Source organism: Cyprinodon tularosa, unplaced genomic scaffold (genome assembly GCF_016077235.1).
Source record: "Cyprinodon tularosa strain WSP-4 unplaced genomic scaffold, ASM1607723v1 ctg301, whole genome shotgun sequence".
Taxonomy (NCBI): domain Eukaryota; kingdom Metazoa; phylum Chordata; class Actinopteri; order Cyprinodontiformes; family Cyprinodontidae; genus Cyprinodon; species Cyprinodon tularosa.
In genome coordinates this window covers 3,294-30,991 of record NW_024039010.1, presented here as the reverse complement: position 1 = coordinate 30,991, position 27,698 = coordinate 3,294, and the positions used below count along the sequence as shown (strand labels likewise).

The following is a 27,698-nucleotide window of genomic DNA, read 5'->3' as shown; positions in this document are numbered from 1 at the left end:
ACAGACAATCATCAAACACTAGGACCAAGTGGAAAACCGAAGCTTAAGCTGAAGCCCACTTCCCTGAGGTTAGACCAGGGGTGTGTGAAAAAATCGTTTTGGCATAGACTGCAGGACCCACTGAGACCTTGATGGAATAAGTGGGAGAAGATGGATGGATGGTTATTTTAACTCCATTTCAATGTGACTTATGCTTAGGTTTTACAGCCCCTTTGCAATAAATAATTCAACAGTTCCATCATGTGGCCATATTAAACACTACAGGACACTTAAAATCTAGCCAGAAAATCTGTCTGTCCACTGTACAACATTAATAGTTGGAAATGTCTAATTCTCAACTTAACCATAAAAAATCAGAGAATTCGATGCACATACTGATTCCCCTGTTCAATACGGGGGGGGGACACTATATGATGAGATTTGACTGAACTGTGAAACTGCATTCGATCATGCCTTTAAGACCATCAGATGCTGTTGACAGGGCTAATAGGACCATCAGTTAAGGTTGCCACTGTAACCTCAAAATGTAATTATTATAGTTATTAAATTAACAAGAAATTATAAATGTTCTCTATAGCTTTTAGTACAGGGGAACAGCAGATATCAGAGGTTATTTTTCCTTTGTTTAATACAGGGATTATGAAGATTCAGGGGGAAGCAGTATCTGATGGGAACAAGTGATCCAGGTACGCTAATGGAAAAAATTAAGAGAACCAGCAGATGCCGCCATTCAAAGCTTTTTAATGTTTCAAGCTTGGTTTAGACTTTTGGCCAGTTGTGTCAAATTGGTTTATTGGTTTATGGGGCTTCAAAATTGCCATCACTAACTGATTTTTCTTGACATCCAACTAGAGAAAATCAGTAAACATTAATCATCCAGTGCTGATTGAAGATTCTGCTGCTCTTTAAAGCCCAACAGTCTGATGAGACTGATGAGCTCCACCTGTGTAGACTACCCAGGTTCTCCAACAAGATCCACTCTGGAGGAGATGCGTTACTCGCACGCACACACACACACACACACACACACACACACACACACACACACACACACACACACACACACACACACACACACACCCACACACCCAGGAACTCTTACAACAGGGATGTCAAACTGGTTCCAGGAAGGGCCGTGTGGCTACAGGTTTTCCTTCAAACCAATCAATAGCACACCAGTCATCTCATTAAGTGAGTCCAATCTGAACATGATGACCTACCCCATTTATCAAAGTTACTCTTGATTTTGTTGAGCAATTTTCCTATATTGTCAGCCATAATCACTATTCGGGTTCAGTTCAGTTCCAAGATATTTCATTCCTTTATCTAGCAATCTAAATTTCGAACCAGTTAATTAAGTATGAGTGCATGCTTGTGAGACTGGAATGCCTCAGACTTATGCAAATTATTTATTTTTACCCAGAGAATGAACAGTTCTCAGTAATTTGAGGTAAAGTAATGTGCTCAGAACGTTGGACCCAATATTGAAGGGCAAGACAGACAGTGGGAAGATTCAAAATGCTTATTAAAAACTGAACAGAATGCAGAGCTGCGGGGGGAGGCGAGGTACCACCTCCACACCTTAGAGCGCGGTAGAATCCAACTAGAGCAGAGGTCTTTAACAGGTGGTCTGGGACCCCTAGGAGGTCCACTAATTGAAATGTCTTTAAATAGACATTAACATGAATTCAACACACTGTAGTAAACAGATAAATGGAGGCAGAAGATGTCTTTCACTCATCAATGCACACATTCAGCAACATGCAGGAGCTCTTTCAAGCTGGGCACCATTTCATTCACAACACCTCTCTCATCAATGAGGAATCATAATCAGAAATACTTTAATAATCCCAGGTCGAAATTACTTTTGTTACAATACTACATCTGTATTAGATTGACTATAGGACCAGTTTGATATAACACAATTTCATACAATATATATATTTAGGGGGTCCCCGCTCCATCTCGCCATCAGTTTGGAGGTCCTTGGCCTAAAGGGCTGCCAATAGATGCAGCAGGAGCAGCCCAGGGTGAACCAGATGCTGCAGCCCCAGTGAATAGACAAGAGTCAAAACCAGGTCAGGCAATCAGGCTCAGAGATCCAGGAGTCCGTAAACAGGTAAGGGGTTTCAGATCAGAACAGGAACAGGCACCTCCAGGGTTCCAGGAATCCACAGACAGGTTGAAGGTCCCAAGAGTCCAACAGAGTTCAGGTGGAAACAGGCAAGCTCAGTAGTTGAGAGGTAGAACAAAGCAGGATATCAGGAAAATTACGGAACTTTAAAACGTCACATGACCATAAAACTCTACAAAACTTTTGTACTTTAAAAACTCCCTTTTGAATTGATAACAAATAAGATCTCCATTCCGTCTCCAGTATTTGGGAATGTGAGGGATTTGCAAAACCAGCCAGGAAACTGCTAACATTTTTCAAAAAAAAAAAAAAAAAAAAGTCTTAATTAATTTCAAAAAAAGTGGTCAAAAAATGATAAACTGGGCCCAAAAACAGAGGTCAACAAAAAAAAAAACTTCAATTCAGGTACTAACATAAAGAATTCAAGCACAAACTGACAAACTGACCTCGACAAACAAGACATGAGGGAAACTTAAATAGTGGCTGATCACACCACTGTTGACACACAAGGGGGATAACTGACTAACAAACTAACAAACAAATTAACTTAATTAAACAGATAAATACTGGCCAGACACTAAGTACTTTTTAAATTTAACTAATTAACAAAATTACTCGAACTGAGAATATTTAAACAAATGATAAACAAATTTCCCCTCCCATTAGAAATGGTTTTGACCCCCTGATTAGCCTGCAACCAATTGATGAAAGCTGGAGCTCATTGTAGCCCACCATCATCAGATCCAAAGGAAACTGGCAACTCAAAGAAAAAAGCAGGGCGTAGGTTTGATTTTAACTTTGATAGGGACACTATTGGTCTGATGTCATTGGTCCTATGCCAAAATATGCACGCTCGTTTTTTTATGCTTGATGGGAAAATCAGGGTGTATTTCATTTAAAGAGAAAAGAAGCATTTCTTGCTACATTTATACAAATTTTAGAAGCACTACACACACTAGATGCTGTTTATCAATGAATGAAGCTCAACTGGCTCTGATAAATGAGGAATTAGGACTTTTTTCCACTTTGAAAATGTTTGCATTTAAAAGTACCAGCGACTAAGACAGTAGGTAAATCGGTGCCTATTTAACAGAATGTAGTCTAAATATGTCTGTTATATGAGGATTTATACTTTTTTTATTTTGAAGATATAGAATTGTGCAGAGGCAAATAGAGGTAAAACCCACTTTTAAATGTTCTCTTTGTATCATGAAACAAAGCAAAATGAAAGATTCAAGGGACGCCAAATAAATGCATTGTATTTACATGAGCCCTGGAAGTAGAAGAAGAACTGACACTGAGCATTTAATATATTAACCTCACTCTACAAGTTGTAAATCTAGGATGTAGTTACTCTATTTAACCAATTTCATATATTTTATTTAGGGCTGAAACAATTCATCGGATTAATCAATTATTGAAATAATGTAAAAAAAAAAATGTAGTAATCAATTAATCGTTAACTGGAGTATAGAGACTCTAAAACATATCTTTAGCTCACAGAGCAGAAATTATACCAAAATTGTAAAATAAATAAACATTTTGAATTTTAGACAAAACATGTTTTCGTCTATTCAATATTCTCCATCCAGAACTCCTCTACTGCTTCAACAATGCTGTATTGTAAATTATAAACATGTTATTCACATGTAATTTTTGGTAGGGACAAGTAGGTCGGTCCAAAATTTTGGTAGGGACATGTCCCTATGGTCCCTATGCAAACCTACGCCCGTGAGTCCGTTGCCATGGTGACGCTGAAACGCCGAACTTTAATAACTGAAGAGAAGAAACCCTAGAAAGCGGAGGTCTCTATATCTAGACGACCCAACCTGACTCCACGCGCGGTTTGACGCCGCGAAGCCGCTTCTCTTCCCCTATCTTCTTACTTCGGGGAACTTGGAGCTGTTGACCGGGCTGGCCGCAGGATCCGGGCGGATCGAGCGACAGGGTGAGTGAGAGAAGAGCGGTTCCCAGCCGGGAGGTGTTCCATGTACAGGTATTGAGGCATTAGTCTTTCAGAGGTCCCCCAGCATTTCAGAATAACATAATTAATGTGCACAAATAAGGAATAATTCACTGGTCACATATTGGCATAATTAAAGAAGGTGCAGACAAGGAGGAAAAGGTGCATTAAGAATAAACAAGCAAGCGCTGTATAACCCAGCTGCAAAAAGTTATAAATGTACCTTTTAGGGATAAGAGTGACTATTTTATCTGAATAAAACTATTATCATGTTAAGGACAAAAATATAAGAGCGATTTTGTCAAAAATCAAAGCGAGATTTTTTTTAACCGATATTGTGATCGCGGTTTTAATAACATTTTTCTTTGTGCTGCCCAAAAGCATGTAGATGTTTTAGGTATTCAGTTTTATCCCAAACTTCCCTTTCCCTTCTGTGTGAAAGCAAAACCACCTTCGGTTTAGCAGTAGTGGTACTATGCCTAATGTGACCAAAACTGTGTGCCTCTGCAATTTGAAAATTATATTTTCTTTATTATTGATTATATCTTAAATGCAACTACCAGGGCAAAACTAGGCAGGTGCCTAGCGCCCCAAGTTCCTGGGCCCATAAACTCCTTCTACATGTATGCTTAATACAGCTGTTCCTTAGTTACCATGACAACATGCCACAGAAAGTTCCTATTTCATCCCACTGGAACTATTGATTTTAATTCAAGTAAATGCATAAGTTTATATGAAGTGGCCTATGGCAGGTAATTTTTTACATTTATTAAAAGCACTCTCCTTTATGTTGTTCCATATGTAGATCACTAAAATAAGATTCTTTCTGATCAAAATCACACTCCTAGACTGAACTGTGATAGTATATTTTCTAAATTACATTTTTGTAGCAGAACCTGAATTTTAGAAAGTGTCCAATTTATAGACATCAGAATGTTTATTCTAGATGTGGAGAATGTCATGCCATTTCTCTAAATGGTCATTTAGATAAAGAAGAAATGTATTTTCAGATATCAGGAATACATATTCAGTAAAACTAGTACATATCAAAATGGCTTGTGTGTTGCGACTGCGATAATATTATGTGATTATTTCTTGAATGGTCAGTGTATCTATTTAGGTGAAATGGTGAGCATGAAGTCCAAAAAACGTTCTAATATAGAACCTGTGCATCATCTGATGGGTTCCTCCTCTTGTTGATTCAGTCTTCTTTCATGCAGTAAATAGTAAGTGGCTGTTTGCAGCAGCGCTTCGGATGTTATCATCCCCATAAATGGATGTTATTAGTGACTACGTATCAGTCCCATAGAATGGCTTCAGATTGTGTCAGTAGGCTCATTAGGTTGTTATCATCGAGTAAATCCTTATCCTAACTTCCCTGCTGAATTAATGAATCTATTTATGAGTAATCTGAAAATAATTTCAGTAGTTTGTCATGTACTGTAAATATAACTAAATGCAAATAAAATGATCCGCATCTTGCTCGTATTAAACAAGCAAAAAACAAGTAATCTCATGCCCTATCAACTGAGTTGTAGAATCCTCTTTCTATAGATATTTAAGTTTCTGTGAAAAAGTGCAGATCATTCTGTAATAAGATCCCTGTCAAACAGACATGCAATATTTGTTTTTAAAACCTAATATGTGTAGCGGACCTAGGGAATTTTTTATATGTATATACATATATATATATGTATATGTATATATGTGTATGCACAAACTATGGCAAAAATCTAACTAAATCAAGAAATAAAACAACATGATTTGCATAAGGAGAGTGGAGAAACAGAAAAGTCAGAATTTATGTAAGACTGTACAGAGGAGCATAAAGGACCGAGTCGCTGTTGCCAGGTGAATATTTTCAGGGTTTCTAAACTAATAAAGACAGTTTGTGTGTTTCATGTTTCAGGCACAACAGTCCAGATCTCGGCTGGTTGGGCGCAGGGCTCCAGGATCCATCCATCTGCCCCCCATAGACAGTATGAGCTCAAATAGCAGCAGGTGTACACACACATGGAGAAACAAACTTTTCAGACATCTTTTCAGTCTGTTTCTTCAAAGCTAATTTTCTGTCTCTCATGATCTTCTCCTCCACCAGTAGGCGGCAGCAGATGCACGATAAAGATGGTGACACTGCTGTTGTCATGAGGCTTCCTGACTCACTGGGTTGGTATCAGTGAATTGAAAGGGCAGGGGTGGAGGGTATGCTTAAAGCATCCCCTCGGTGGATTGAGTGTTGAGGATGCTCTACTTGTGCACACCACTGGTGGCTATTATGGTTTGTTATTTGTTAGTACAGCTAAATCCAGTTTAGTAATATTAGAGATGAAGAAGAAGGCAAAACATGCTTAGATAAGATTCCAGACTCTATCAAGGCTTCATCCTAACATCCATTTTTTGACATGCTTTATCCCAAGCAACGCAAAGGGTGCTGGTGCTTATCTCCAGCTGTCTACAGGTGAGAGGCGGGGTGCACCTTGGACAGGTCGCCAGTCCATCGCAGGGCAACACTGAGACAAACGGGACAAACAACCATTCACACACACACACACACTCACTTAGAGAAGCCATTTAACCTAACAGTCATGTTTTTGGAACCACACATGCTGAGGGAGAACATGCAAACTCCCTGCAGAAAGACAATGGGCTGGGAATCACCCACAACCCACAACCTTATTGCTGCAGTGCTACCCCCTGCACAACTGAGCAGCCTGAGCATACCTGATCTAGTTTGATCAAGTCATCAACATTTCTGTTAAATGCTTGTTTTTGGATACATTGCTATTTGAAAAACTCTGGGGTTAAATTCTCCCCAATATTATTATAATACAAGGGCTGTGAGTTTTTTTTTTTTTTTTACTTTTAAATGTGCGTCAAAGTGCTCTTATAAACAAGTGAGAACTTTAATCTAAGCCGTTAATTGAAAGTAAAATAATTCTGCTCATGTCCTCCTTTTCCCCCACAGAGGTCGATCATCAGAGTTCTGGAACCGTAGAGAAACTTAAAAGGAAGAGAAGTCAGAAACATGAGGAAGCTCTGAAGCAGCTGAAGTCTGAGCTGAGCCATCTGTCCCAGGTGCCTCTGCATTATCATGAATGCCACAGGCGTAATAAACACACAGGCTCTGGTTCTGCTGCTGTTACTGCTAACATACTGAGGGGAATTATCAAACCATTTCTCAAAACATGGATTTAAATCCTGGCAGGGGTCTTCTGCAGAGTTTGTATGTTCCCAACAGAGCCCTTTGCTCCAAATCTGCAGGTTTACTAGTGGTTCCTAGAATTTCTAAAAGTAGAATGGGAGGCAGATCTTTTAGTTATCAGGCTCGTCTCCTGTGGAACCAACTACCAGTTTTAGTCCGTGAGGCAGACACCCTGTCTACTTTTAAGGCTAGGCTTAAAACTTTCCTTTTTGATAAAGCTTATAGTTAGAGTGGCTCAGGTTATCCTGAGCTATCTATATAGTTATGCTGCTATAGGCTTAGACTGCTGGAGGACATAGGGACCCCCATTTCATCATTCTGCTTCATTCTATCTCTGTTCTCCTACTCTGCAGAATCTGTTAGTTCAATCTCAATCATTCTGCTCTCTCTGCTTTTTCTCATAGAAGCTTAATCTGGTCTGTTCCTGTTTGGCTGTGACTCCATCCTGGAGAGAAATATCAGCTGTGCTGCTTCCATCAACTCTTTTGTTTATAGATGCCTGCCTGTTTTTCAGTGTAGTCCTGTTTCTCTGACTTTGACTGGCTGGATGTGCTCTCTTCATCCTCTGACATGGGACCTGGCTCGGAGCTTGTCTCCCTGGCTGTGTGTTTCCTGTATCTCTGTTTCTGTCTCCTTGCACCCCAGTTGCCTTTGAGTCAATGAGTTGATGCAATCAACTGGTTTTCCTTAGATAGAAAACTTTGGATCAATTTGACTGTATGATCTGGTGAACTGTAAAGTGCCTTGCGATGACATGTGTTGTGAATTGGCGCTATAGAAATAAACTGAACTGAATTGAATTGTGCCCCCTTTGCATCCATCATTCTCTCCTGGTGCTGTAAATATGAATTATGATAGTTTTCTGTCTTGAAATTGTCCTTAGGTGTGAGTATTCACCTCGGATGGATGGATGGATGGATGGATGGATGGATGGATGGATGGATGGATGGATGGATGGATGGATGGATGAACTGATCCTCTCTTTCTCTCAGGAGTGTGAATTGGAGGTGAGGACCATAAGTAAGCAGGTGCTGTCCTCTCTACGAGAGGCGGACTTCAGACTGGACACCCTGAAGGACAGAATTGGACATCAGACGCCAATCAGCCTGCAGGTCCACATGAACACACACACTTTTTCTAGAGTTTTCTCCCTGTCACAAAAAATGTATTCAAAGTTTTTGATGTGATCTGATATTTGAGCCTCATCAGCTGCTTGGTTAAAAAAAATAAACACATCTGGAAGAGACTGATTAGACTGCAGTGCAGAGAAAGGAGAAGAGACAAACAACCAAACTTCCTGCTTGAGCCATGCTGAGCAGAGACTTGGAACTCTGGGAGGATGGAGGAAACAGCTCCTCCTCAGCATGTTGATAATGAGCTTTTCTTTAGATTTTATGAACATTTACAAAACTGAGAAACATAAGGCTTCTATAAGGTCAGTATGTTACTGTCCATATGGTTCTAGGAACGGTGCATTGATAATCAAATAAAATGAATAGATCTGTTATCTACAAAGAAACAGTAATAATAATAATAATACTACATTTAATTTATACTACACTTTCCATTAAAAGATCTGAAAGTACTACAGGTCAAAAAGAAAAGGATGAAAAAGCTATTATTAGAAGAGAAAATAAAAATAAATGTTTTTAAAATGCCCTCAAGATGTCAGGGAGGGCATTCCACAGATGTGTGGCAGCAGCCAAAAAAATGTGGACTACGGATAGTAGGAATGGTCCTCAAGTCCTAAGAAATACAAATACAAGTTAAGAAAATGATTGAATGAAAACAAACGAGCTAATCGGCAGGACTCTGAGGAGAAGCTGTCATTTGGAAAAGAAGAGGACAGATCTAATGGATTTAAGGCTCTGGTCCTTTGGACTGGACTATGGCGGAGAGGGTGGGTTGGTTCTACACATACATCCTTAGTGCCATTATCTTTAAGAACAAGTACAGCAGGTTGAAATCAGAAGATGACTGTCTTCCTCTGTCAGCAGCAGCAGCAGAGGGTTAAACCAGAGTATCAGCGAGCACATGTCTCTGCTTAGAACTGGAGCCGTGGAGATGACTCGTTTGTCTGTCTGTGTCAGGTCTTACATTGTCTCTGGGAGGAAGTGGAAGAGGAGGTGAGGCAGAAGAAGATCCAGATCTCAGAACTGGACCAGAAGCTGAGCAAATGTGAAAAAAGCAGAAGGGAGAAGGTCAGACTAATTTCCAGCTGTTTGTTAAGTGTTTCTGTGTGAGCTACAGGTCCGATCATCTTCCTCAGGGAAGAACATCTGGCTGCTGGTTGCCTCTCTGATGCTCAATCAGACTGGGAATCAGACCACTCTTTGATTCTGATGAGAGAAATCTTTTGAGGTTTGACAAAATTTCTCCTGCTTGAAATAATGGAGCTGCCTGCACATTTTCTGTCCAAGCTCAAGGTTATCCTGAAAAAATACTGCCACCTGCTGGAGCTGATCAGCTTCCTGTCTCCACCTGATGTCCACAGACTGATCCATGATGAGGCCACGGTAACCTCTGCCCCTTTGACTTCTTAAGCCTCACAGCGCCCACTGTTTCACTCATCCTCCTCCTCCAGGCGTTGAATCATGCTCTGCTGGCCAACCAGTGCAGCATTGCTTGCCTGATTATGCTGCTGAAGCAGGAAAACCTTCAACAGCAGGCTCTCATCCGTCGGCACTGGGAGGACCGTCTGGATCAATGGCGGAACAACAAAGTAGAAGAGGTGGTGCAGCAGTTAAGGTTGGTCGAGATTCAAGGACTGAATGGGTCCAAGGATGATCAGAACGAGGTTATGTCTGGTTAATACCAATCAAGTCTTTCAAAGTTTTTCTATGGATTGAAATTGAGATAATTAGCTAATTAGTGTTGATCCTGGTTCTAGACTGAAACATGTTGGAGAAGCTTTTTTTTGCTAAGTATCAAATAAAAAGATCCACTCCACTCTGTCTAAGGCCTTCTCAGCATCCAATGACAGAGTGGCAGTGTCCTTATCATGTCCCTAAACTGGTTGTGGATTAGTAGAAGTTTTTGTTTCAGGAGTCTCTGTAGCAGCGGCAAGAATAAAGAACAGGAGCTGCTCTTGGATCAGCAGATGAAACAAACCAAACAAGATCTGATAAAACAGCGCTGTGACATCATCTATAAGATCTGGTAACAGAAAGAAAACCCACTACTTCTCAGTACCTGTAGGCTACACCCACTGCTATGTTTGCCCAATAAATTTCACTCTCTGTGTTTCAGCTCTCTGGTCCCCCCCACCTGCTCCTCGGCTCTGGTTTCTGATTGGTTTGATGAATTGAACACTGTTAATCAGCTGATTGGTAATTTTCTGATGCATTCTGATCAGACACCAGTCTGATCCAGGGTCTGATAAATCTCACTGATGAGGGACGTCACGGCGCTCTGGATTTAAAATAATTCCAGCATCTTGTTTGTCCTTTCTGTCTTCAGATCGTCTTCATGCTGACTTCATCCATCAGCTACGAGGTTTTTATCAGCACACATGGCAGCATCGCCTGGCTGAGGTGGAGCGCTGCAAGGTAAGACCTAACCATGGATCAGTTGATATGTTTTACAGTAGCTCAGTTTATAAAGGATCTGACTAGGTGTGAGGTTGGATCACTGGGCAGAGTAGCAGGACCTAAAGAGAAACTCTCACTACAAGTACAGGTTATTTACATGGTACTTACGGAAACCGTCCTGGAAGAGATTAAGAACTTTATGGAATTTTTTGAAAACATCCCAGACTATGGGCTAAGATCAAAACCAATGCAAAGGTTTCTAATTTCTAAATGTAGGCCAAAATATGTAACTTAATTTGAGATTTGAATTTGTTTGTTGTTCAGACTTTTGATCTGTGAGAATACAGGTTTAGAAGGTATAAATACATGTTAAAAAGTTATAACTTTGCAGTAGTACAAGTACAAATCACAATACAAGTAAGGATCACAAATTTACGAGTACAAATAAAACCCCTGATGAAGCTGTTACACTCCTTATGAGTGTGTGGTGGTTGTGCACCTGACGGTTTGTAAGTAACAAACATTAAACAAGAAAAAAACAAATGAAAACCTTTACATTTTAAACCATTGGGCCTCATGCGACATTTTCTTACTCTTGTCGGAAATTTCTCTTAATTTTTCCACTACAAGTGTCCCACAGCAGATTCATCAAACTTTCTCAACTTCCAATACATTTGTAAATACTCATGCAGTCTACCTTTGCTTCAAGTGAACACGCATTCAAGAGAATTGCAAATCAGCAAAATTACTGCCATTGTTCTGACAGATGAACATACCAGTCAGACCAGTCTACCCATAGTCAATACCCGTATATCCCTTTAGTTTATCCCTTTTTATTTGTACAAAAAATAAACTTTAAACTACCTCAACCGGTGTGAATCCCTTTAGTCATTTACAAAATAACAATTTAGACTTAGACTTAGACAGACTTTATTGTCATTTTGTACACACAAAAAAGTGTATACAAAAATAAATTTCGTTCAGTACAGCTCTCAAGACATTTTCATTTTTCAAGTGCAGCTGTTATAAAATGTAAACATAAAACTGGATTATGATTTACATTTTTCAACATTCAGCACTTTTTTTTTTCACCCCATTTTACAAAACATTCAGCAGTCTAATGGCAGTGGGGAAAAAACTGTTATGGAACCTGCGCGACCTGCATCGGATGCTTCGAAGTAGCTTCCCAAAGGGCAGCAGGGAGAACAGTCCATGGTGGGGGGTTGAGCGGACATTTATGATGTTACGGACTCGGGACACACAGCGCTGGGATGAAATGTCTTTATTGGAGGGAAGAGGAGCCCCGATTATCTTCTCTGCTGTTCTTACTACTCACCTCACCTTCTTCCAGTCTGAGGCGCTGCAGCCTCCACACCACACAGTGAGACAGCTGGTCAGAACGCTCTCTATGGTGCTTCTGTAGAAGTTGACGTGGTTAGGCCGGTTCTTCCTGAAGTCCAAGATGATCTCCTTCATCTTCTCCACGTTCAGGATCAGCCTGTTATCTTTGCACCAGTCCACCAGCTGCTCCACCTCCTCTCTGTAGTCCAGGACGTTGTCATCTCTGATGAGGCCCACCACCATGGTGTCGTCTGCAAACTTCACGATGTGATTGGTGCTGAACCTGGGGAAGAAGTCATTTAATTAGTTACTTTTTGGTGTTTTATAAAAATGTATGGCGATCTGACCTTCAATTGTTTTTTTTTTGTACATGACTAAAGGCATACACACCCGTTGAGATAGTTTAAAGTCTATTTGTTGTACTAAAGGGATAAACGCAAATCTGATGTCTTGCGCATGCGTATTAATTATGGGTATGCTGATCTGATGGGGTATGCTCATCTGAAAGAACAACATGATTGTTCCATAAAAGGGCACAAGTTCCAACGCTTATCAAATGCTGTTCATTCACAGAAATGGCATTACTAAAGAGAGAGACACTCCACCAGTTTAGAGATCGAGCTTGTGCTGCCTAAGAGCAGAACAGCAGAAATAAAGGACCAATAAAAAATAAGCAGTGGGGAATAAATCACAAGAACTGTAAATGCCATATTACCTTTTGGTTGCACTGTTACAGAAAAAAAAAAAAAAAAAAACATTATTTGATCCGAAATTAGTGTCAAAAGCCTTTCTAGTGAAAGCAAGACAATCAATTAAAACTATTGGTGGATGCAGGAGGTGCAACACATGAAGTAAACGCTTAATATGAGTTTTCCATCAACACACACAACAAAACAGTCAGCAAAATCTACTTTTTATTAAACATTTGCATAATGCATATTTTGTCAATTTACAAACCATGAACAACATAGAGCAAGGAGGCCAATAAAAGAAAAAAGAATACCAATAAAAATAATAATAGAAACAATAATGAAAATAAGCACTTACAAAAATAAAACTTACACTAAATCAAGCTAAAAAAAAAAAAAAAATATTACTGTGATCTTCAGTTAAACTCGACATTCAGGCCATCTACTGCAATATCATTTTTTTCAAGGAAATTAAAGAAAACCTTCCAGATTTTCAAAAAATTTTCAAGCTTATTTTTCACAATCCAACTTATCCTTTCTAAAGCCAAATAAATCCCGTTGAACCACCGCAAACTATGACAAGGTTTGTCCCTTTTCCGTGAACAGGCTATACATCTTTTGGCTACATACTCAATATCGGGTTTTGCCAATATTGGGAATGTAATCTAATTTTTGGGAAAATATTCAATAAACATCCATCCATCCATCCATCCATCCATCCATCCATCCATCCATCCATCCATCTTTTCCACCTATTCCATCAGGGTCGCGGGGGGTTGGGGGGGGCTATCTCCGGCCTTCAATGGGTGAGAGACGGGGTACACACTGGACAGGTCACCAGTCTGTTGCAGGGCAAATATCTGGTAAACATTACTTGTTTTCCATTGATGCGACTGGCCAGGTTAAATACTTTTTCCCTAAAAGAGAGAATCTGAGGGCATTCTCTTATGCAATGGGATTCATGTATGTACATTGCGTCTGTCGGTGGAGGCCGGGATGGAGCGTTCCAGTCCCGTGGTCCCTGCGCTTCTCGGCCCTGCAGACGCAGGGTGAATCCTAGCAAGCTGCGCTCTCTCTGCGCAGCTTGAGTCCTGGACGGCAGCTGATGACGTGGATCTGCCAATTTCTGTCAGGATCGGTTTGGTAAATGCCAGGTCGCTGGCAAATAAAACCTTCATAATTAGGGATTTCTTTTCCTCTCAAGGATTAGATTTTTTATTTATAACAGAATCATGGACACGTGGCTTGGGTGCCTTTAATGAACTTGTCCTAGGGAACTGCAGCTATTTTAATTCTCCAAGGATGTCGGACTCTGGTGGAGGAATAGTGACTGTTTTTAAAAGTAGTTTTACTTGCAAGCAGTTGCCTGTACCCTCGTTTAGTAGCTTTGAGCTGAGCCTATTTGAACTTGGCAGCTCTCACACTGTGTTGTGTGCTGTAGTCTATCGGCCACCAAAGTATTACAAAAACTTTATGAATTACTTTTCTGATTTCTTGGCCGATATTATGCCAAAATATGACCGAGTTCTCATTGTTGGTGATTTTAATATTCATGTCTGCTGTCCGACTTCACCTATGGCTCAGTCATTTCTTAATGTTATTGATTCTTTTAATTTTGTGCAGTCTGTGACTTGTGCTACTCATGAGCATGGTCACACTCTTGATTTGGTTTTATCTTATGGTCTACCAGTCTTTAACTTAGAAATTGGTGACTCGTTCTTTTCTGAACATATGCCTGTTTTATTTGAGACAACGTTGTCCCGTGGAAAAGCCAAAACTCGAGCTGCAGCTCGTCTGTCGTGTTTTTAACCCTGCTACTGCTGGTCAGTTTTCTTCTGTTTTTAATCAGAACTGTACTATTCCAGAGGCAGTGGGAAATAACACTGAAGAACTCAGCAACTGGTTTTATTCTACCATTAAAGCAGCCTTGGATTTGGTGGCACCACTAAAAATTAGATTTCCAAAATCCAAGCATGAACCCTGGTTAAATGAGGTCACTCGGGCTGCCAGGAGAGACTGCCGCAGAGCAGAACGCAAATGGAGAAAGGACAAATTACAGTAGTCTCTCCAAACATTAAAGGAATGTTGGCGCCGTTATCAAAGGATTGCAAAAGGCAGCTAAAGAAAATACCTGTCTGGTTTGATTGTATTAAATACACATAATCCTGCTATCCTATTTAAAATTATTAACTCTGTTCTAAATGATTCACATAGTGGCTTTATGGAGACCTCACCTGCTGCATGTGAAAACTTCTTACACTTTTTTGATGAGAAAGTTGCTTCTATTAGGGCCCAGATTATCCCCTCTTCTTATGATCCTTCAGTTGTGGTGCCTGGTTCTAGTGTTTTCCACAGCTTTGAATGTGTGAACTTGCAATTATTGCAGGAGGTCGTTAGTCACTTAAGGCCAACTGGTTCTCCAGATGATGTTATTTCGCCCCAATTATTTAAAGAAGTTTTCTCTACTATAGGTCTTTCTGTCCTTGCTCTTGTAAATAGTAGCTTGTCCTCGGGTGTTGTTCCTAAAGCTCTGAAGCATGCAGTTCTGCAGCCTCTACTTAAGAAACCAGCTTTGGATCCTACTGTGCTGGCAAATTATCGACCTATCTCTAAATTGCCTTTTATTTCACAAATTCTTGAGAAGGTAGTCTGTAATCAGCTAATGGCTTATCTTCATGAACATAATATATTCGAAGTTTTTCAGTCCGGTTTTAAACCATTTCATAGCACAGAGTAAGCCCTTTTAAAAGTTTTTAATGATATACTTTTAGCAACTGATTTAGGTGACGTTGTTGTTTTGGTTCTGTTGGATTTATCATCTGCTTTGGATACAGTTGTCATTTTACTTTCCCCTCTGGAACAGTGAGTGGGCATCGGTCACATAGCTCTAGATTGGTTTAGATCATATTTGGGTGAACGTACTTTTTGTGTCTGTCTTGATGGCCATAGGTCCCCCTCTGCTCAACTGTGGTGTGGTGTCCCACAGTGCTCAGTTCTAGGCCCGCTCCTTTTCTTACTTTACCTTCTTCCTCTCTGCTCTATTTTTAGAAAACATGGGATTGCCTTTCACTGCTATGCAGATGACACACAGATATACTTACCGCTAAAGAATGTAAACTCCACCTCTCTTCGGTCTCTGTTTTTATGTCTTGAAGATGTGAAGGCCTGGGTGGCCCTACATTTTTTAAAACTCAATGAAGACAAGACGGAGGTTATGATCTTTGGCAGATCCACTGCTGATTCCGTGACTAGTCTTGGCTCCCTGGCTCAGTACGTTAAGCCGGTTATTACTAATTTAGCGGTTAAGATGGATGCTGGTCTTAAAATGGAAGCGCACATCAGAGCCGTTATAAAGTCCAGCTTTTTCCACTTAAGGCAGCTAGCAAAAGTAAAACCCATTCTTTCAAAACAACAGTTTGAAACAGTGATCCATGCATTTGTGACCACACGGCTGGATCACTGTAACTCACTTTATACAGGGGTCAGTGACTTGTATATTTCTCAACTTCAGAGGGTTCAAAATGCTGCTGCACGTCTTTTAACAGGTACACGAAAATTCGACCACATCTCCCCTGTTTTAGCTTCCTTACACTGGCTGCCAGTACATTTTAGGATTGATTTTAAAATTATTTTATTTTTTTTTAACTCTTAATGGCCTTTCCCTTTCTTATCTGTCTGAGCTGTTGCATTCTTACACACCCTCCCGTTCCCTCAGGTCAGCTGATCAGTTGCTTCTGAGGGTCCCAAAGACAAAATTCAAGCTCAGAGGAGACCGTGCTTTTTCTGTGGCAGCTCCTAAGCTGTGGAATGATCTGCCTCTGAGCATAAGACAGGCCTCTCCCCTTGCTGTTTTTAAGTCCCTTCTTAAGACTTATCTTTTTTCCTTTGCTTTTGGCACAATTTGAGAGGTTTTACTTTGTTTTATTTTTTTTGTATACTAATATGTATTTTACACTCGTTTTTTTCTATTTTATAATTTTATTGTATTTTATGATTGTGTACAGCACTTTGGTCCTGTCCGGTGCATAAAGTGCTTCATAAATAAAGTTGGTATGGTATGGTATGGTATGGTATGGTATGGTATGGTATGGTATGGTATGGTATCTGGGAAATTTCGTCAAAACAGATACAGCCTACTTGAAATTAAATACTGTTTGCTTATTCAGTTGTATTATAATGATTTAGAGTTTATATTCAATTGAATTCAGTTTATTTATAAAGTGCCAAATCACAACACAATCTAAGGAAAACCAGTTGATTGCATCGACTCATTGACTCGAAGGCAATCCCTCACACTGAATTGTAGCGACAGTGGAGAGGAAAAACTCAATTTTAACAGGAAGAAACCTCCAGGAGAACCAGGCTCAGTGTGAGCGGCCATCTGCAGAGGCAGACTGGGGTTCAAGGAGACAGAAGCAGAGATACAGAAAGCAACTGTTAAAGGCGGCCGCGTCCAGGAAACACACAGCCTGGCAGATGAGCGAACATCTACAAACAAACAAGTTGATGGCAGCAGCACAGCTGCTTCACTGTTCACAGTTTGAGGTCTCACAACCTCAGGATTCCAAGCTATATGCCCTCAACCACTCTTATGATTCCTACTCGTAAATTTGTTGTAGTAAATTTGTCATTTTATTCATAGATTTGTAAATCATTTATGATTGGAGAATACTGCTTATAAAGTTGTGATCCTCCTTGTAAATTCCTACAGGTAAATGTGTGATTTTTACTTATAAATTTGTGATTAATATTGGTTGATTTGTACTTTGTTCTCATAAATTTGTGATTCCGACTTGTTAATTGTGGTTTTGTACTTGTATATTTGTAATTCATGCTCATAGATTTGTGATTCCTACTAATAAATATGTGATTCCTGCTCAAAATTCTTTGATGGTATTTGCAAATTTGTGATTCCTACTCGTAAATTTGTGATTAGTTCTCATATATTTGCTCTTCCTAATAGTGAAATATTATTGCAAAGTTGTAACTTTGTAACAAGCCAAATCAAAGATGCTTAAATCATTTGGTTAAACAACTAAAAAGTGATCTTTGCTTGTATGTCTTCCTGAAGGAGGCACTATCAGCTCTCCAGCTATCAGACCAGCAGATGAAGGAAATCGTCACCTCTCAGCTGCTCCCTATAATTGGACAAGAACAGAGAAAGGATGAAGACAGATTGGCTGCTTTACAGGTAGATGTCTGTCAGATAAACCTTCCTGAATTACTTCCATTCTGCTTACCTGTTGACTGACCTCACTGTCTGTCCCTCTGTCTGCAGATGCTCAGAGACTCTGTGGGCCGTCATGTCGTCTGGGTCAGCGGGAGTGTCTTTGAGGTGCTGCAAGCCTTGGCATTGTTGTGGAAAAGGTACTGCTGTGGGTTAGAGAAGAGAAAAGAAGAACTGAATGAACGGCTGAAGGTCCTCACAGAGCCTCACCAGCAGCGCGTTCAGGTGACACACCCTGATCAGTGAGGTTCAGGCCTCCATGTTTCAGCTGCTTGTCCATCCCATGAAACTTAACTGTGTATTTTCTAGGAGAAGATGTTAGAGGTGAATGTCCTGTTGGAGGCTCTCAGTCAGGGGGAAAGTGAGGATGCTTTGCAGAGGTGTCTGCAAAATACTCTAGAGCAGCTGAAAGACGTGGAGGAAAGGTAGGAAACCTGTTGTCGCTGATTAGGAGAACGTCCAGTCCTCATCTCAGACTCTGTTGTGTTTGAAGCTGCAGACAGTTTGTGACTGATCAGTGGGAGCTCCTGGACCAGCTCCCTGCACTCCACATGGAGGAACTCCTCTCCTACAGCAGCAGCATCAGCTCCTACTTCAGACTAAGCCCCACATTCAGACCGGAAACCATGGAAACATACCAGGGTAACCCTTGATGGGCTGTTGTTGTTTATTATTATTAATAAAGTGCTTCCATTATCAGATACTGGAGAAAATAAGTATTTGAACACCCTGCTATTTTGCAATTTCTCCCACTTAGATATCATGGAGGGGTCTGGAATGATCATCTTAGGTACATGTCTACAGTGAGAGACAGAATCTAAAAAAAATAAATTTCAGAAATCACAATGCATGATTGTTTTAAATATTTATTTGTATGATAAAGCTGCAAATAAGTATTTAAACGCCTGTCTATCCGCTAGAATTCTGACCCTCAAATGCCTGTTAGTCTCTCTTTAAAATGTCCACCTCCACTCCATTCATTACCCTAAATTAGATTCACCTGTTTGAGGTTGTTAGCTGCATAGAAACACCTGTCCACCCCATACAGTAAGAATCCAACTTCTAAAAGCCAAGACCATAGAGCTGTCCAAAGTTACTAGAAACAAAATTGTACTCCTCCATAAGACAGGAAAGGGCTACAGGGAAATTACCAAGCAGCTTAGTGAAAAAAGCTCCACTGTTGGAGCAATTATTAGAAAATGGAAGAAGCTAAACATGACTGACAATCTCCCTCGGACTATTGGGTTTAGATCTGGAGACAGATCTAAACCCAATAGAGAATCTTTGGAGGCAGCTCAAACTTTGTGTTCCTCAGCGACAGTCCAGAAACCTAAGTGATCTAGAGAAGATCTGTTTGGAGGAGTGGGCCAAAATCCCTCCTGCAGTGTGTGCAAACCTGTTGGAAAACTACTGGAAATGTTTGACCTCTGTTATTGCAAATGAAGGCTACTGTATCCATTTATTAACATTTATTTTCTCAGGTGTTCAAATACTTATTTGCAGCTGTATCATACAAATAATTTGTTGAAACCTCATACATTGTAATTTCTGGATTTTATTTATTTTTTTTATTTTTTGTCGCTCACAGTTGACATGCACCTATGATGACAATTTCAGACCCCTCCATTGTTTCTAAGAACTTGTAAAATAGCAGGGTGTTCAAATACTTATTTTCCTTACCAGCAGAACTGCAGAACATCCCACTATCAGAACCTCCAGACTGGTTCTTGGTCAGTTTTCCTGGACTTGTTTTGATTTAGACACTGAAACGAGTTTGATCTGGTCTGGTATGTTTCTTTTCAGAATCCTCTATCAGTACAAGAATAGCAAAACAAGCGAGACATGAGCCCATAAGCAGTGAAAAAGAGACAGACCCTGCCCCCAACCCTGAGAAATGGCTGACTGAGGTGAAGCTGATCAGCTATTGATTATCTGACTGACAGCAGCTTCTTCAGCTGCAGTCATGCCTGTAATGGTTGTGTTTGTGTGTAGGGGGCGTCCCCACTACTTCAAGTCTGTGACATAAGCAGCAGTGTCACCTTCACATCGACAGCGGGCGTGGTCTACACAGGGCCTGCCTTTGTGTGCCCCGCCCCCACCCTGCCTGACTCGATGCCACACGAATATCCTCCAGTGTTTCCTATGGAGCTGCTGGTGCACACCCTGAGCAGGTGGGAGTATGCTCACCTGTCCTTTTGAGATTGTGCAAGAATCTCGCTTCTCAGTTACTCTTGGACTCCAACCCTGAAACAACCCAGGGTCCCAGACTTGAATCTACCGATTATTACCCTATGTTAGAGTTCTTGTAAAGTCCTCCTGGTTTGGTGGAAAGAATCTGCTGACTAGTGCTAATTTCTCCTTCCAAAAGCCACACCCTTTTGCAACAAGTGAGTCAGATAGCCTTGAAGCCAGGGACTTCCTGCTTTCACACAATTTCTGCCCTTGCAATAGTTAGGTAATTCATTTTTAGTGCCTAGCCTTACCCAAGGATGTTGTTTCAAAAGGTTTAGTCAGTGCCTTATTTTACTTAACTGAAAATATACTTTCTTATTTTTCATTATAACAGCTCATTCCTTTGATATATGCCTTTAGAATATGAAAACAGTTAATTTATAATTCCAGGCTTTCTGAAACAGCAAATATGTCATTTATTACTGATTACAGACCTTATAACAGTAAAATTCATGTTAATTTAAGCAAAGACAAACTGAAACATAATTGATTCTCACTTCATCTGTAATTACTTTGACAACATCTACCCAGTGATGTCCTCACAATGTATGTTTGATGACTAGGACCCGGATTTTGGTCCTTGACCATGTTGAGCAAAGCTTCAAAGACCTCCCAGGCTTGGTTGAGGCCATGGTGAAGGAAAGGAAAGAGTCAGTCCGATTGGAGCAGGAACTCCAGCTGAAAAGTGAATACATCAGGACCCACATTTACGAGCCCCGCCTCGGTAAAACACACACACTTCATTGATTATTTTAGTCATTTTAAACTATTTCTATGCTCTAACAATAACCCTAAAGTTATTCATTACCAGAGCATACCTCACCCTTACCTTGAAGGTCATAGACAACTTTTTCATCAAGGAATATTTTTTTACAGTAATAATGCATCAAAAGAACCTCTAGAGTGGCGCAGAATAAAAGAAATGTCCTTAATTTTATTTAAAAAAACAACAAATAATTGCTTTATAAACCTTTACAGTTTATATGGGTCCAAATTGAATGTAATATTTGCTTTTCTTGATACCAACATCGACATAAAAGGATTCTGTACTAATAAGAATGAAATTATGTAGGATGGAGCTCAGGCCTGCCCATAGTCAGCTCTCGATGGCAACTGTCCTGCAGGTTTTAGAGGTTTCGCTGCTTCAGCACAGCTGATTTCCATCGATAGCTGATTAACAAGCTTTAGCTGAAGTGTAGTCATCGGAATCTGCTGTGCTGAAGCAGGGAAACCGTGAACACTAACTTTTGGCATGCCAGTTCTATTAGCTCCACGATAGAGCTAAGAAAGGGCTTCTTCTGTTCATTACATTGCTCAGAAAGAAGTGAAAAAATAAATAAGTAAAAGAAGCAAATTGAGGATGAACATTGGTCAAGCTTTTTGCATTGGTGCCGACTTAAAGAAGCAAAGGGGCTCATATGCCATACAGAGGTTTCCACTTTCCTTTTGGAAAGGTAAGTTCAACCTTTGCTAATGCTGACCTTCGGTTAGCATTAGTAGAACTGCTAACTTGCTGGCAAACAGAACAGAATGAAAGTGGGTTAGCACGATTATCCCTTTAACCCAAACTCAGTTCATACCAAGTCCTGAAAATGGAAAAGAGAGCCAGAAAAATGTCTTCACTTTGGTAAAAAAGCGGAAACCAGAATAGGGGTCCTCACTCTGATGCCAAACCAGGTTCAATAGCACACACAGCTTACTCAGGAGTATCTCCATTCTTAGCTTTCTCCTTGAGAAATAAACTTCATGTCTACCTCCAGGTGAGGAAGATGGTTTTCTTCAATCATAATTTGCTTCTGTTGAAAACTGCTGAGCTGAAACAAGCTGGATGTTGACTTTGTTGTATGTTGTGTTGTATCATGGTTTAGACATTTGGACATAATCGTTCTCTGTAGGCTGTAACAGAACTGTAATAAGAGCAATAGAAGTTTCGCTGAAACCAAACCCTGGACTCTGTGAATGTTTAAAAAAACAACTTTTTTTCAGAGTCAGAACCAAATCAGGAAAGAAAAGGCTGTTTTGTGAGTGTATAAATGGGTCTGGAATTGTCAGAACCGGTTTGGTCATTTAGATAGTTTTTAATGAACTAACAGTAAAGTTATTTTGTTACTGAGACTGTTTCATGCTTGTTCTGCTACTGCTTGTCTGATTACCTTCTGCGTTTATATAAGCTGTTGTCATTTTCTATTATTTTTTATGTTTTATTATAGTCATTGTATGTTTCTTTTGTGCTTTCATGATCAGATCTTTCTTGAAAAATACATTTTACCCTCAGCGAGACCTGACCTCACCTGAATAATACAGAATATCACTGCATATAGGCCACATTCAGAGCTCCTGAGATGTTTGACTGACACCATGTTGTGTGTGTTTGTTTGTGTAGCTGAGCTGCAGCTCCATCAACAGCATGTGGACGACCACTGTCAGGACATGTTGCACATTTTAGCCTCCTGCAAAGAAGAGTTTCAGGGTCTTCAAAAATCTCTCCAGGAGGAGAACTTGGAGTTTTTGAAAGTTTTGAACTTGCACAGCAGGGAGCTGCAGGAGCTAAAGGCCTCCATCCTGAAGGATGCCCAGGATGGCCTACACATGGCGCTCACCAGCTGCAACCGGTAAGAACTGAACAATGATCGGTTGACACTCTGCAAAACTGCCTCTTTAACCTCCTCTGTGTCTGTCAGCCTGGACGCTTTTGGGTCCACCCTGCGGTCCTGCCTGGAGCAGCATGCTGCTGACATCCAGAGCCGTAAGGAGAACTTCAGACTGTCGATTCAAAGCAGAATGGAGGAGGTCAGAAGAAGAACATCACACCTTCTAAAGTCTTTCAGGTATATATTCAAAATTAATGCTAGCAGTAGGAGGTTAAAAATATGGTAATCATTCTCAAATGGAAGTTTTCTTCTCCTGTAGGAAGTTCCATGAAGGAGGAAGTTTTGCTCCTAGGGAGGTAGAAAAGCTTCAGGGGAGCCTGCAGAAGAAAACCAGGAAAATCTCTGCAGCAGAGCAGAAAATATACAAGAAACTGATGGTTTTTGAGCCTGAAAGTTCAGCCCAGGTAGGTTGGTCTTTAAAGGAGTTAGGTGACGGATGGAAACAGGCACTTCAAGTAGCAGGTAGTAAGGTGTCCATCAAAACTCTGAAAGCGTCTCTGTTCTGCTGCAGGTGAGGAAGGCTTCGACTTCCCTAGAGGACGAGTTTTCTTCCCTGCAAACTGAGGTGAAATTCAATGTGAAGGTCCAGGAAATCATCAGCAGGACACAAATTAAGATCAGGGCTGAGGTACCTGTCAGCTTGTCCTTCTTTCTGTCTCGGACAACCTGTCCATGTCCACGATTTACTGTGTTAAACTCCTGCAGGAGGCCAAAAGCAACCAGCTGCAATCTGAGTTTATGAACAACCTGAAGGAACTAAAGACGATGATGAAGAAAAATCCGGTACTCTGTCCATTCTCAAAAGCTCTCCTTTCTGGAATAATCCAACTAAATATTGGATTTGTCCCTTCCCTTCCACACTCCTGTTTGATCAGCCTCACAGTCTTCAGAATTAATCAGGTAATATCTGGTCCTGATCCTGTCTGTCTCCCTCCAGGTGTCACCAGAACAGATTTGTTCATTCATTTCTTCCACTAATGAAGGAATCAAGAAGCATTGCCTCTACCTGGGTTTTGATCTGGTAACTGACATCCTGTTACTTTGTCAGCTGTTGGCTGCCTCACACGTGTTGGTGCTTCTCAAATTATCCAATCTTTTTCTTATGCATTCTGTTAAATTTAGATTCAAACTTATACCGTATTTCAGAACCTGAACATCATACCTCCATTTAAACACAATGTTGGAAGTGTGATAGTATGGGCTGATTTGCTGCTGCAGAACCTGGATTACTTGCCATGATTAATGGGAACATGAAATCTGTCCATAAAAACCCTGCCAACCCCACCTGTGACTTAGTTTAAAAACTGTTTTTGAGTGGCTCAGGTAAAGTTTACTTTGATCGACAGGCTATTGCAAGAGCTGAAATGGTAGAACCCCCCTGTGTGACTCAATTGAATGATCGTGCACAGCATAACGGGCTAATATTCCTCCACAGTAATGTTAAAGACTCATTACCAGTCATTATTAACCATTAAAGGGGAAGATGGCTGCTCACGCTAAGCCTAGTTCTGCTGGAGGTTTCTTCCTGTTAAAAGGGAGTTTTCCTCTCCACTGTCGCTACAACCATGCTTAGTGTGAGGTATTGCAAGTGGGGTCAATGAGTCGATGCAATCAACTGGTTTTCCTTAGATAAAAAACTTTGATTTAATGAACTGAACTGAAAAGAGCCTTGAGATGACGTGTGTTGTGAAATGGCACTATAGAAATAAGCTGAATTAAATTGAAGTAACCAGTTATTAGGCTGCAAATACCTTTTCACAAAGTGTCAGGTGGTTTGGGTATATTTTATTTCCTTTATAAATAAAATCATAATCTGAAACTTTCAGGATGCGAAAAACATTTTAAAAAGTGCTCGTTCAGGATGTCTGATATTCATTTTTAAAATTAGTTTGACACAAAACGAAAAATGATTATTTTGGCCTTCATGAAATGTCTCTTATATGAGCACACTGACAGAAGGACTCCACACCTGCTTTTTTAACCAGAAGCACCTGTATGCCGCACACAGAGTCAATCAGATCATACCTATTGTGACTGCTAATAGGATAGTAGATGCCTAGCTACCAGGGAAGGAATCCCTGGAAGGAGCGATGCCAGCAGAGTGGCTGTACTTTGAGTTAGAGACTGCAAAAGGTTCTGCAGTGACAAAAACAGTGCCAAATTTGTTATGTACATCTCGAGTGGTGTAATCAAAGTATTAGTTTTACTGAAAACAGTCTATAAATCCTTGTATAATGGAATTTTATGGGTCCAAAATATATACATTTTTACCTCTGGTAATGATGCCGACTTTGATTTGAATGGATTCGGCAGCAACATAAATGCCTGCTGCAAGTTACAACAATAGTGTTCCCAGATCCTAGTAGCTCTGTAATAGATCTGAGAAATGGCTGGGCTGCTGACTGGACCGGACCGGGCATTTGAACCGAGCCATCAGCTCCGGGGCTGGTCCGAAGCCGACCTGGTGACGGTATGCTGCCTGCCTTACCATGCTTCCACCCGACTCCCTTACCGTGCTTCCACCCGACTCCCTTACCGTGCTTCCACCTGCCTGCCTTACCGTGTTTCCACCCGACTCCCTTACCGTGCTTCCACCTGCCTGCCTTACCGTGCTTCCACCTGCCGGCCTTACCGAGCTTCCACCTGCTTGCCTTACAATGCTTCCACCTGCCTGCCTTACCGTGCTCCCACCCGACTCCCTTACCGTGCTTCCACCTGCCTGCCTTACCGTGCTTCCACCTGACTCCCTTACTGTGCTTCCACCCGACTCCCTTACCGTGCTTCCACCTGCCTGCCTTACCGTGCTTCCACCTGCCTGCCTTACCGTGCTTCCACCCGACTCCCTTACCGTGCTTCCACCCGCCTGCCTTACCGTGCTTCCACCTGCCTGCCTTACCATGCTTCCACCTACCTGCCTTACCGTGCTTCACCTAACTGCCTTACCGTGCTTCCACCTGACTCCCTTACCGTGCTTCCACCTGCCTGCCTTACCGTGCTTCCACCCAACTCCCTTACCGTGCTTCCACCTGCCTGCCTTAGCGTGCATGAGGCTATCGTCACCGGGTCGGGTTCGATTTTGAACCCCCCCCCCTGACATTTTTTTAGGTATGAAAAGTAGGACTGAGTCCTTGCTTAGCAGCTTTGCTCGTTGTAAACCAACCAATCAGCGCACAGCTCATCTAAATATTCATGAGCATACCATAAAAAGAAGAAAACCTGTCGTTTCATTCTAGGGCTTTTAACCAGGTTTGCATTTCGACTCATAGAACAGCAAATATACAATTTTCAGCCCAACCAATGTTACACACCCTATTCAGAGACCCTAAGCACCAAATACCCTAAATAATCATTCTATGACCCCTTTAACATTACGTTTTTGCTTCTCTGAAACCATAAGTGGAGCAGCATGCACTGGAAAAAATCGAAATCTAGATAAGTACATTTTTCTTAATATAACTGGATTTGTTCTTGAATTGAGGAAGTAAGTGAGACTCTCTGCCAATGGAACAAGACAATTTACATTTAAAATAAGAAAAAACAACTACATTGTCTTATTTCAAGTGCATATTATCTAATTATCTTATTTTAAAAGTAACATCTCATTCCATTGGCAAATCATCTTATTTACATACTCAAATTAATTAATAATTAATTTAAGAAATGTTGACTTATTTCTAGATTGTTTTTGCAGTGTGGATGAATTTTTCCTGACTTGTCTGTTTTTCTCAGTCCGGGACGCTGAGTCCTGAGTCCAGGACGCCGGTCCAAAGTGGTTCCCTGAAGCTGAGTGGGATGGATTTGGACCTGCCAGCTGCTGTCAGGTCTGTAGAGCGACTGATAGTGAGAGCAGAATCACAAAATGTGGATGAATGAACCCCAAGGTACTAAGGTGTCATTGATAAAGTTTGTTCACACACAAAACAGGAATGAAACTTTTATACGTCGCCTTTTACGTAATTGTGATCTAGAATAAAACATCTATGCCTAAAAGGTGAGGAACTGAAGCCCGTCAGCTTAATAATTCCTTTCAGACATCTAACCTCACTTATGTGATTAGAAGTCGTAGTTTAAGAGACGTCTGTGCTGTTAAGCCATAGCTAAGTAGGATGACCAAAAAAAGGTTCATGGGGCCTGCTTCGGTGGTGCAGCGGTTAGCGTGCATGACCCATGTACGAAGGTCTTAGTCCTTGACGCAGCCGACCCGGGTTCAAAATTGACCTGTGGTGCTTTGCCACATGTCTCTTCACCCCTCTCTCATAATGAGCCACTAGTGCCATTAAAATACTCGCCAGCCTAAAATTTGAATCTGTCTGGCCAACACTGTCGCACATTCCTCATAGATACAGTCTAGAATACAATTCAGTGAGTAAAACATTTTACACACCGTGAACAGCAATCACAGCTAATTTTAAAAGTCATCCCGACTGGTTTGTAAAAAATGAAGGCTTAGATATCATTTAACACCCTTTTATATCGTGTTTCAATGACTACGTCATGTGCTAAATACACAAAATGGTAGCTAACACTTACCGAGACAACTCGATTGAGATTCTAATTAAATTTCCAATGGAGTTCAACAACATTAACCAGCCTGGTGTATCTGCAAATAAGCTATGAATTATATTCTGAATCCTTTTTATGCTTAAATCACCTTTTATGGAAGATTTACCTCATTTCTATATGCTGCCACCCAGTGGTGAAAATCTGAGTTGCACTTGATTTCCTAATG

The 27,698-nt window shown here is 40.8% G+C and overlaps 1 protein-coding gene across 1 annotated transcript; it reads left to right on the top strand.

The window, feature by feature from the left end:
- Nucleotides 1-6,021: 6,021 nt before the first annotated feature.
- ccdc180 (coiled-coil domain containing 180) lies at nt 6,022-26,809 on the top strand (the record flags this gene model as incomplete). Its single annotated transcript, XM_038291845.1, has 24 exons — nt 6,022-6,098; nt 6,196-6,263; nt 7,063-7,172; nt 8,292-8,411; nt 9,390-9,500; nt 9,720-9,815; nt 9,884-10,047; nt 10,345-10,458; nt 10,549-10,628; nt 10,759-10,847; nt 17,931-18,050; nt 18,138-18,311; nt 18,396-18,511; nt 18,580-18,728; nt 19,890-19,993; nt 20,079-20,257; nt 20,882-21,042; nt 22,702-22,930; nt 23,000-23,146; nt 23,229-23,373; nt 23,481-23,597; nt 23,675-23,752; nt 23,907-23,990; nt 26,699-26,809. Coding segments are annotated over exons 1-24 (2,886 nt in total), but the record flags the coding sequence as incomplete, so codon positions are not given.
- Between the last annotated feature and the right edge of the window lie 889 nt (nt 26,810-27,698).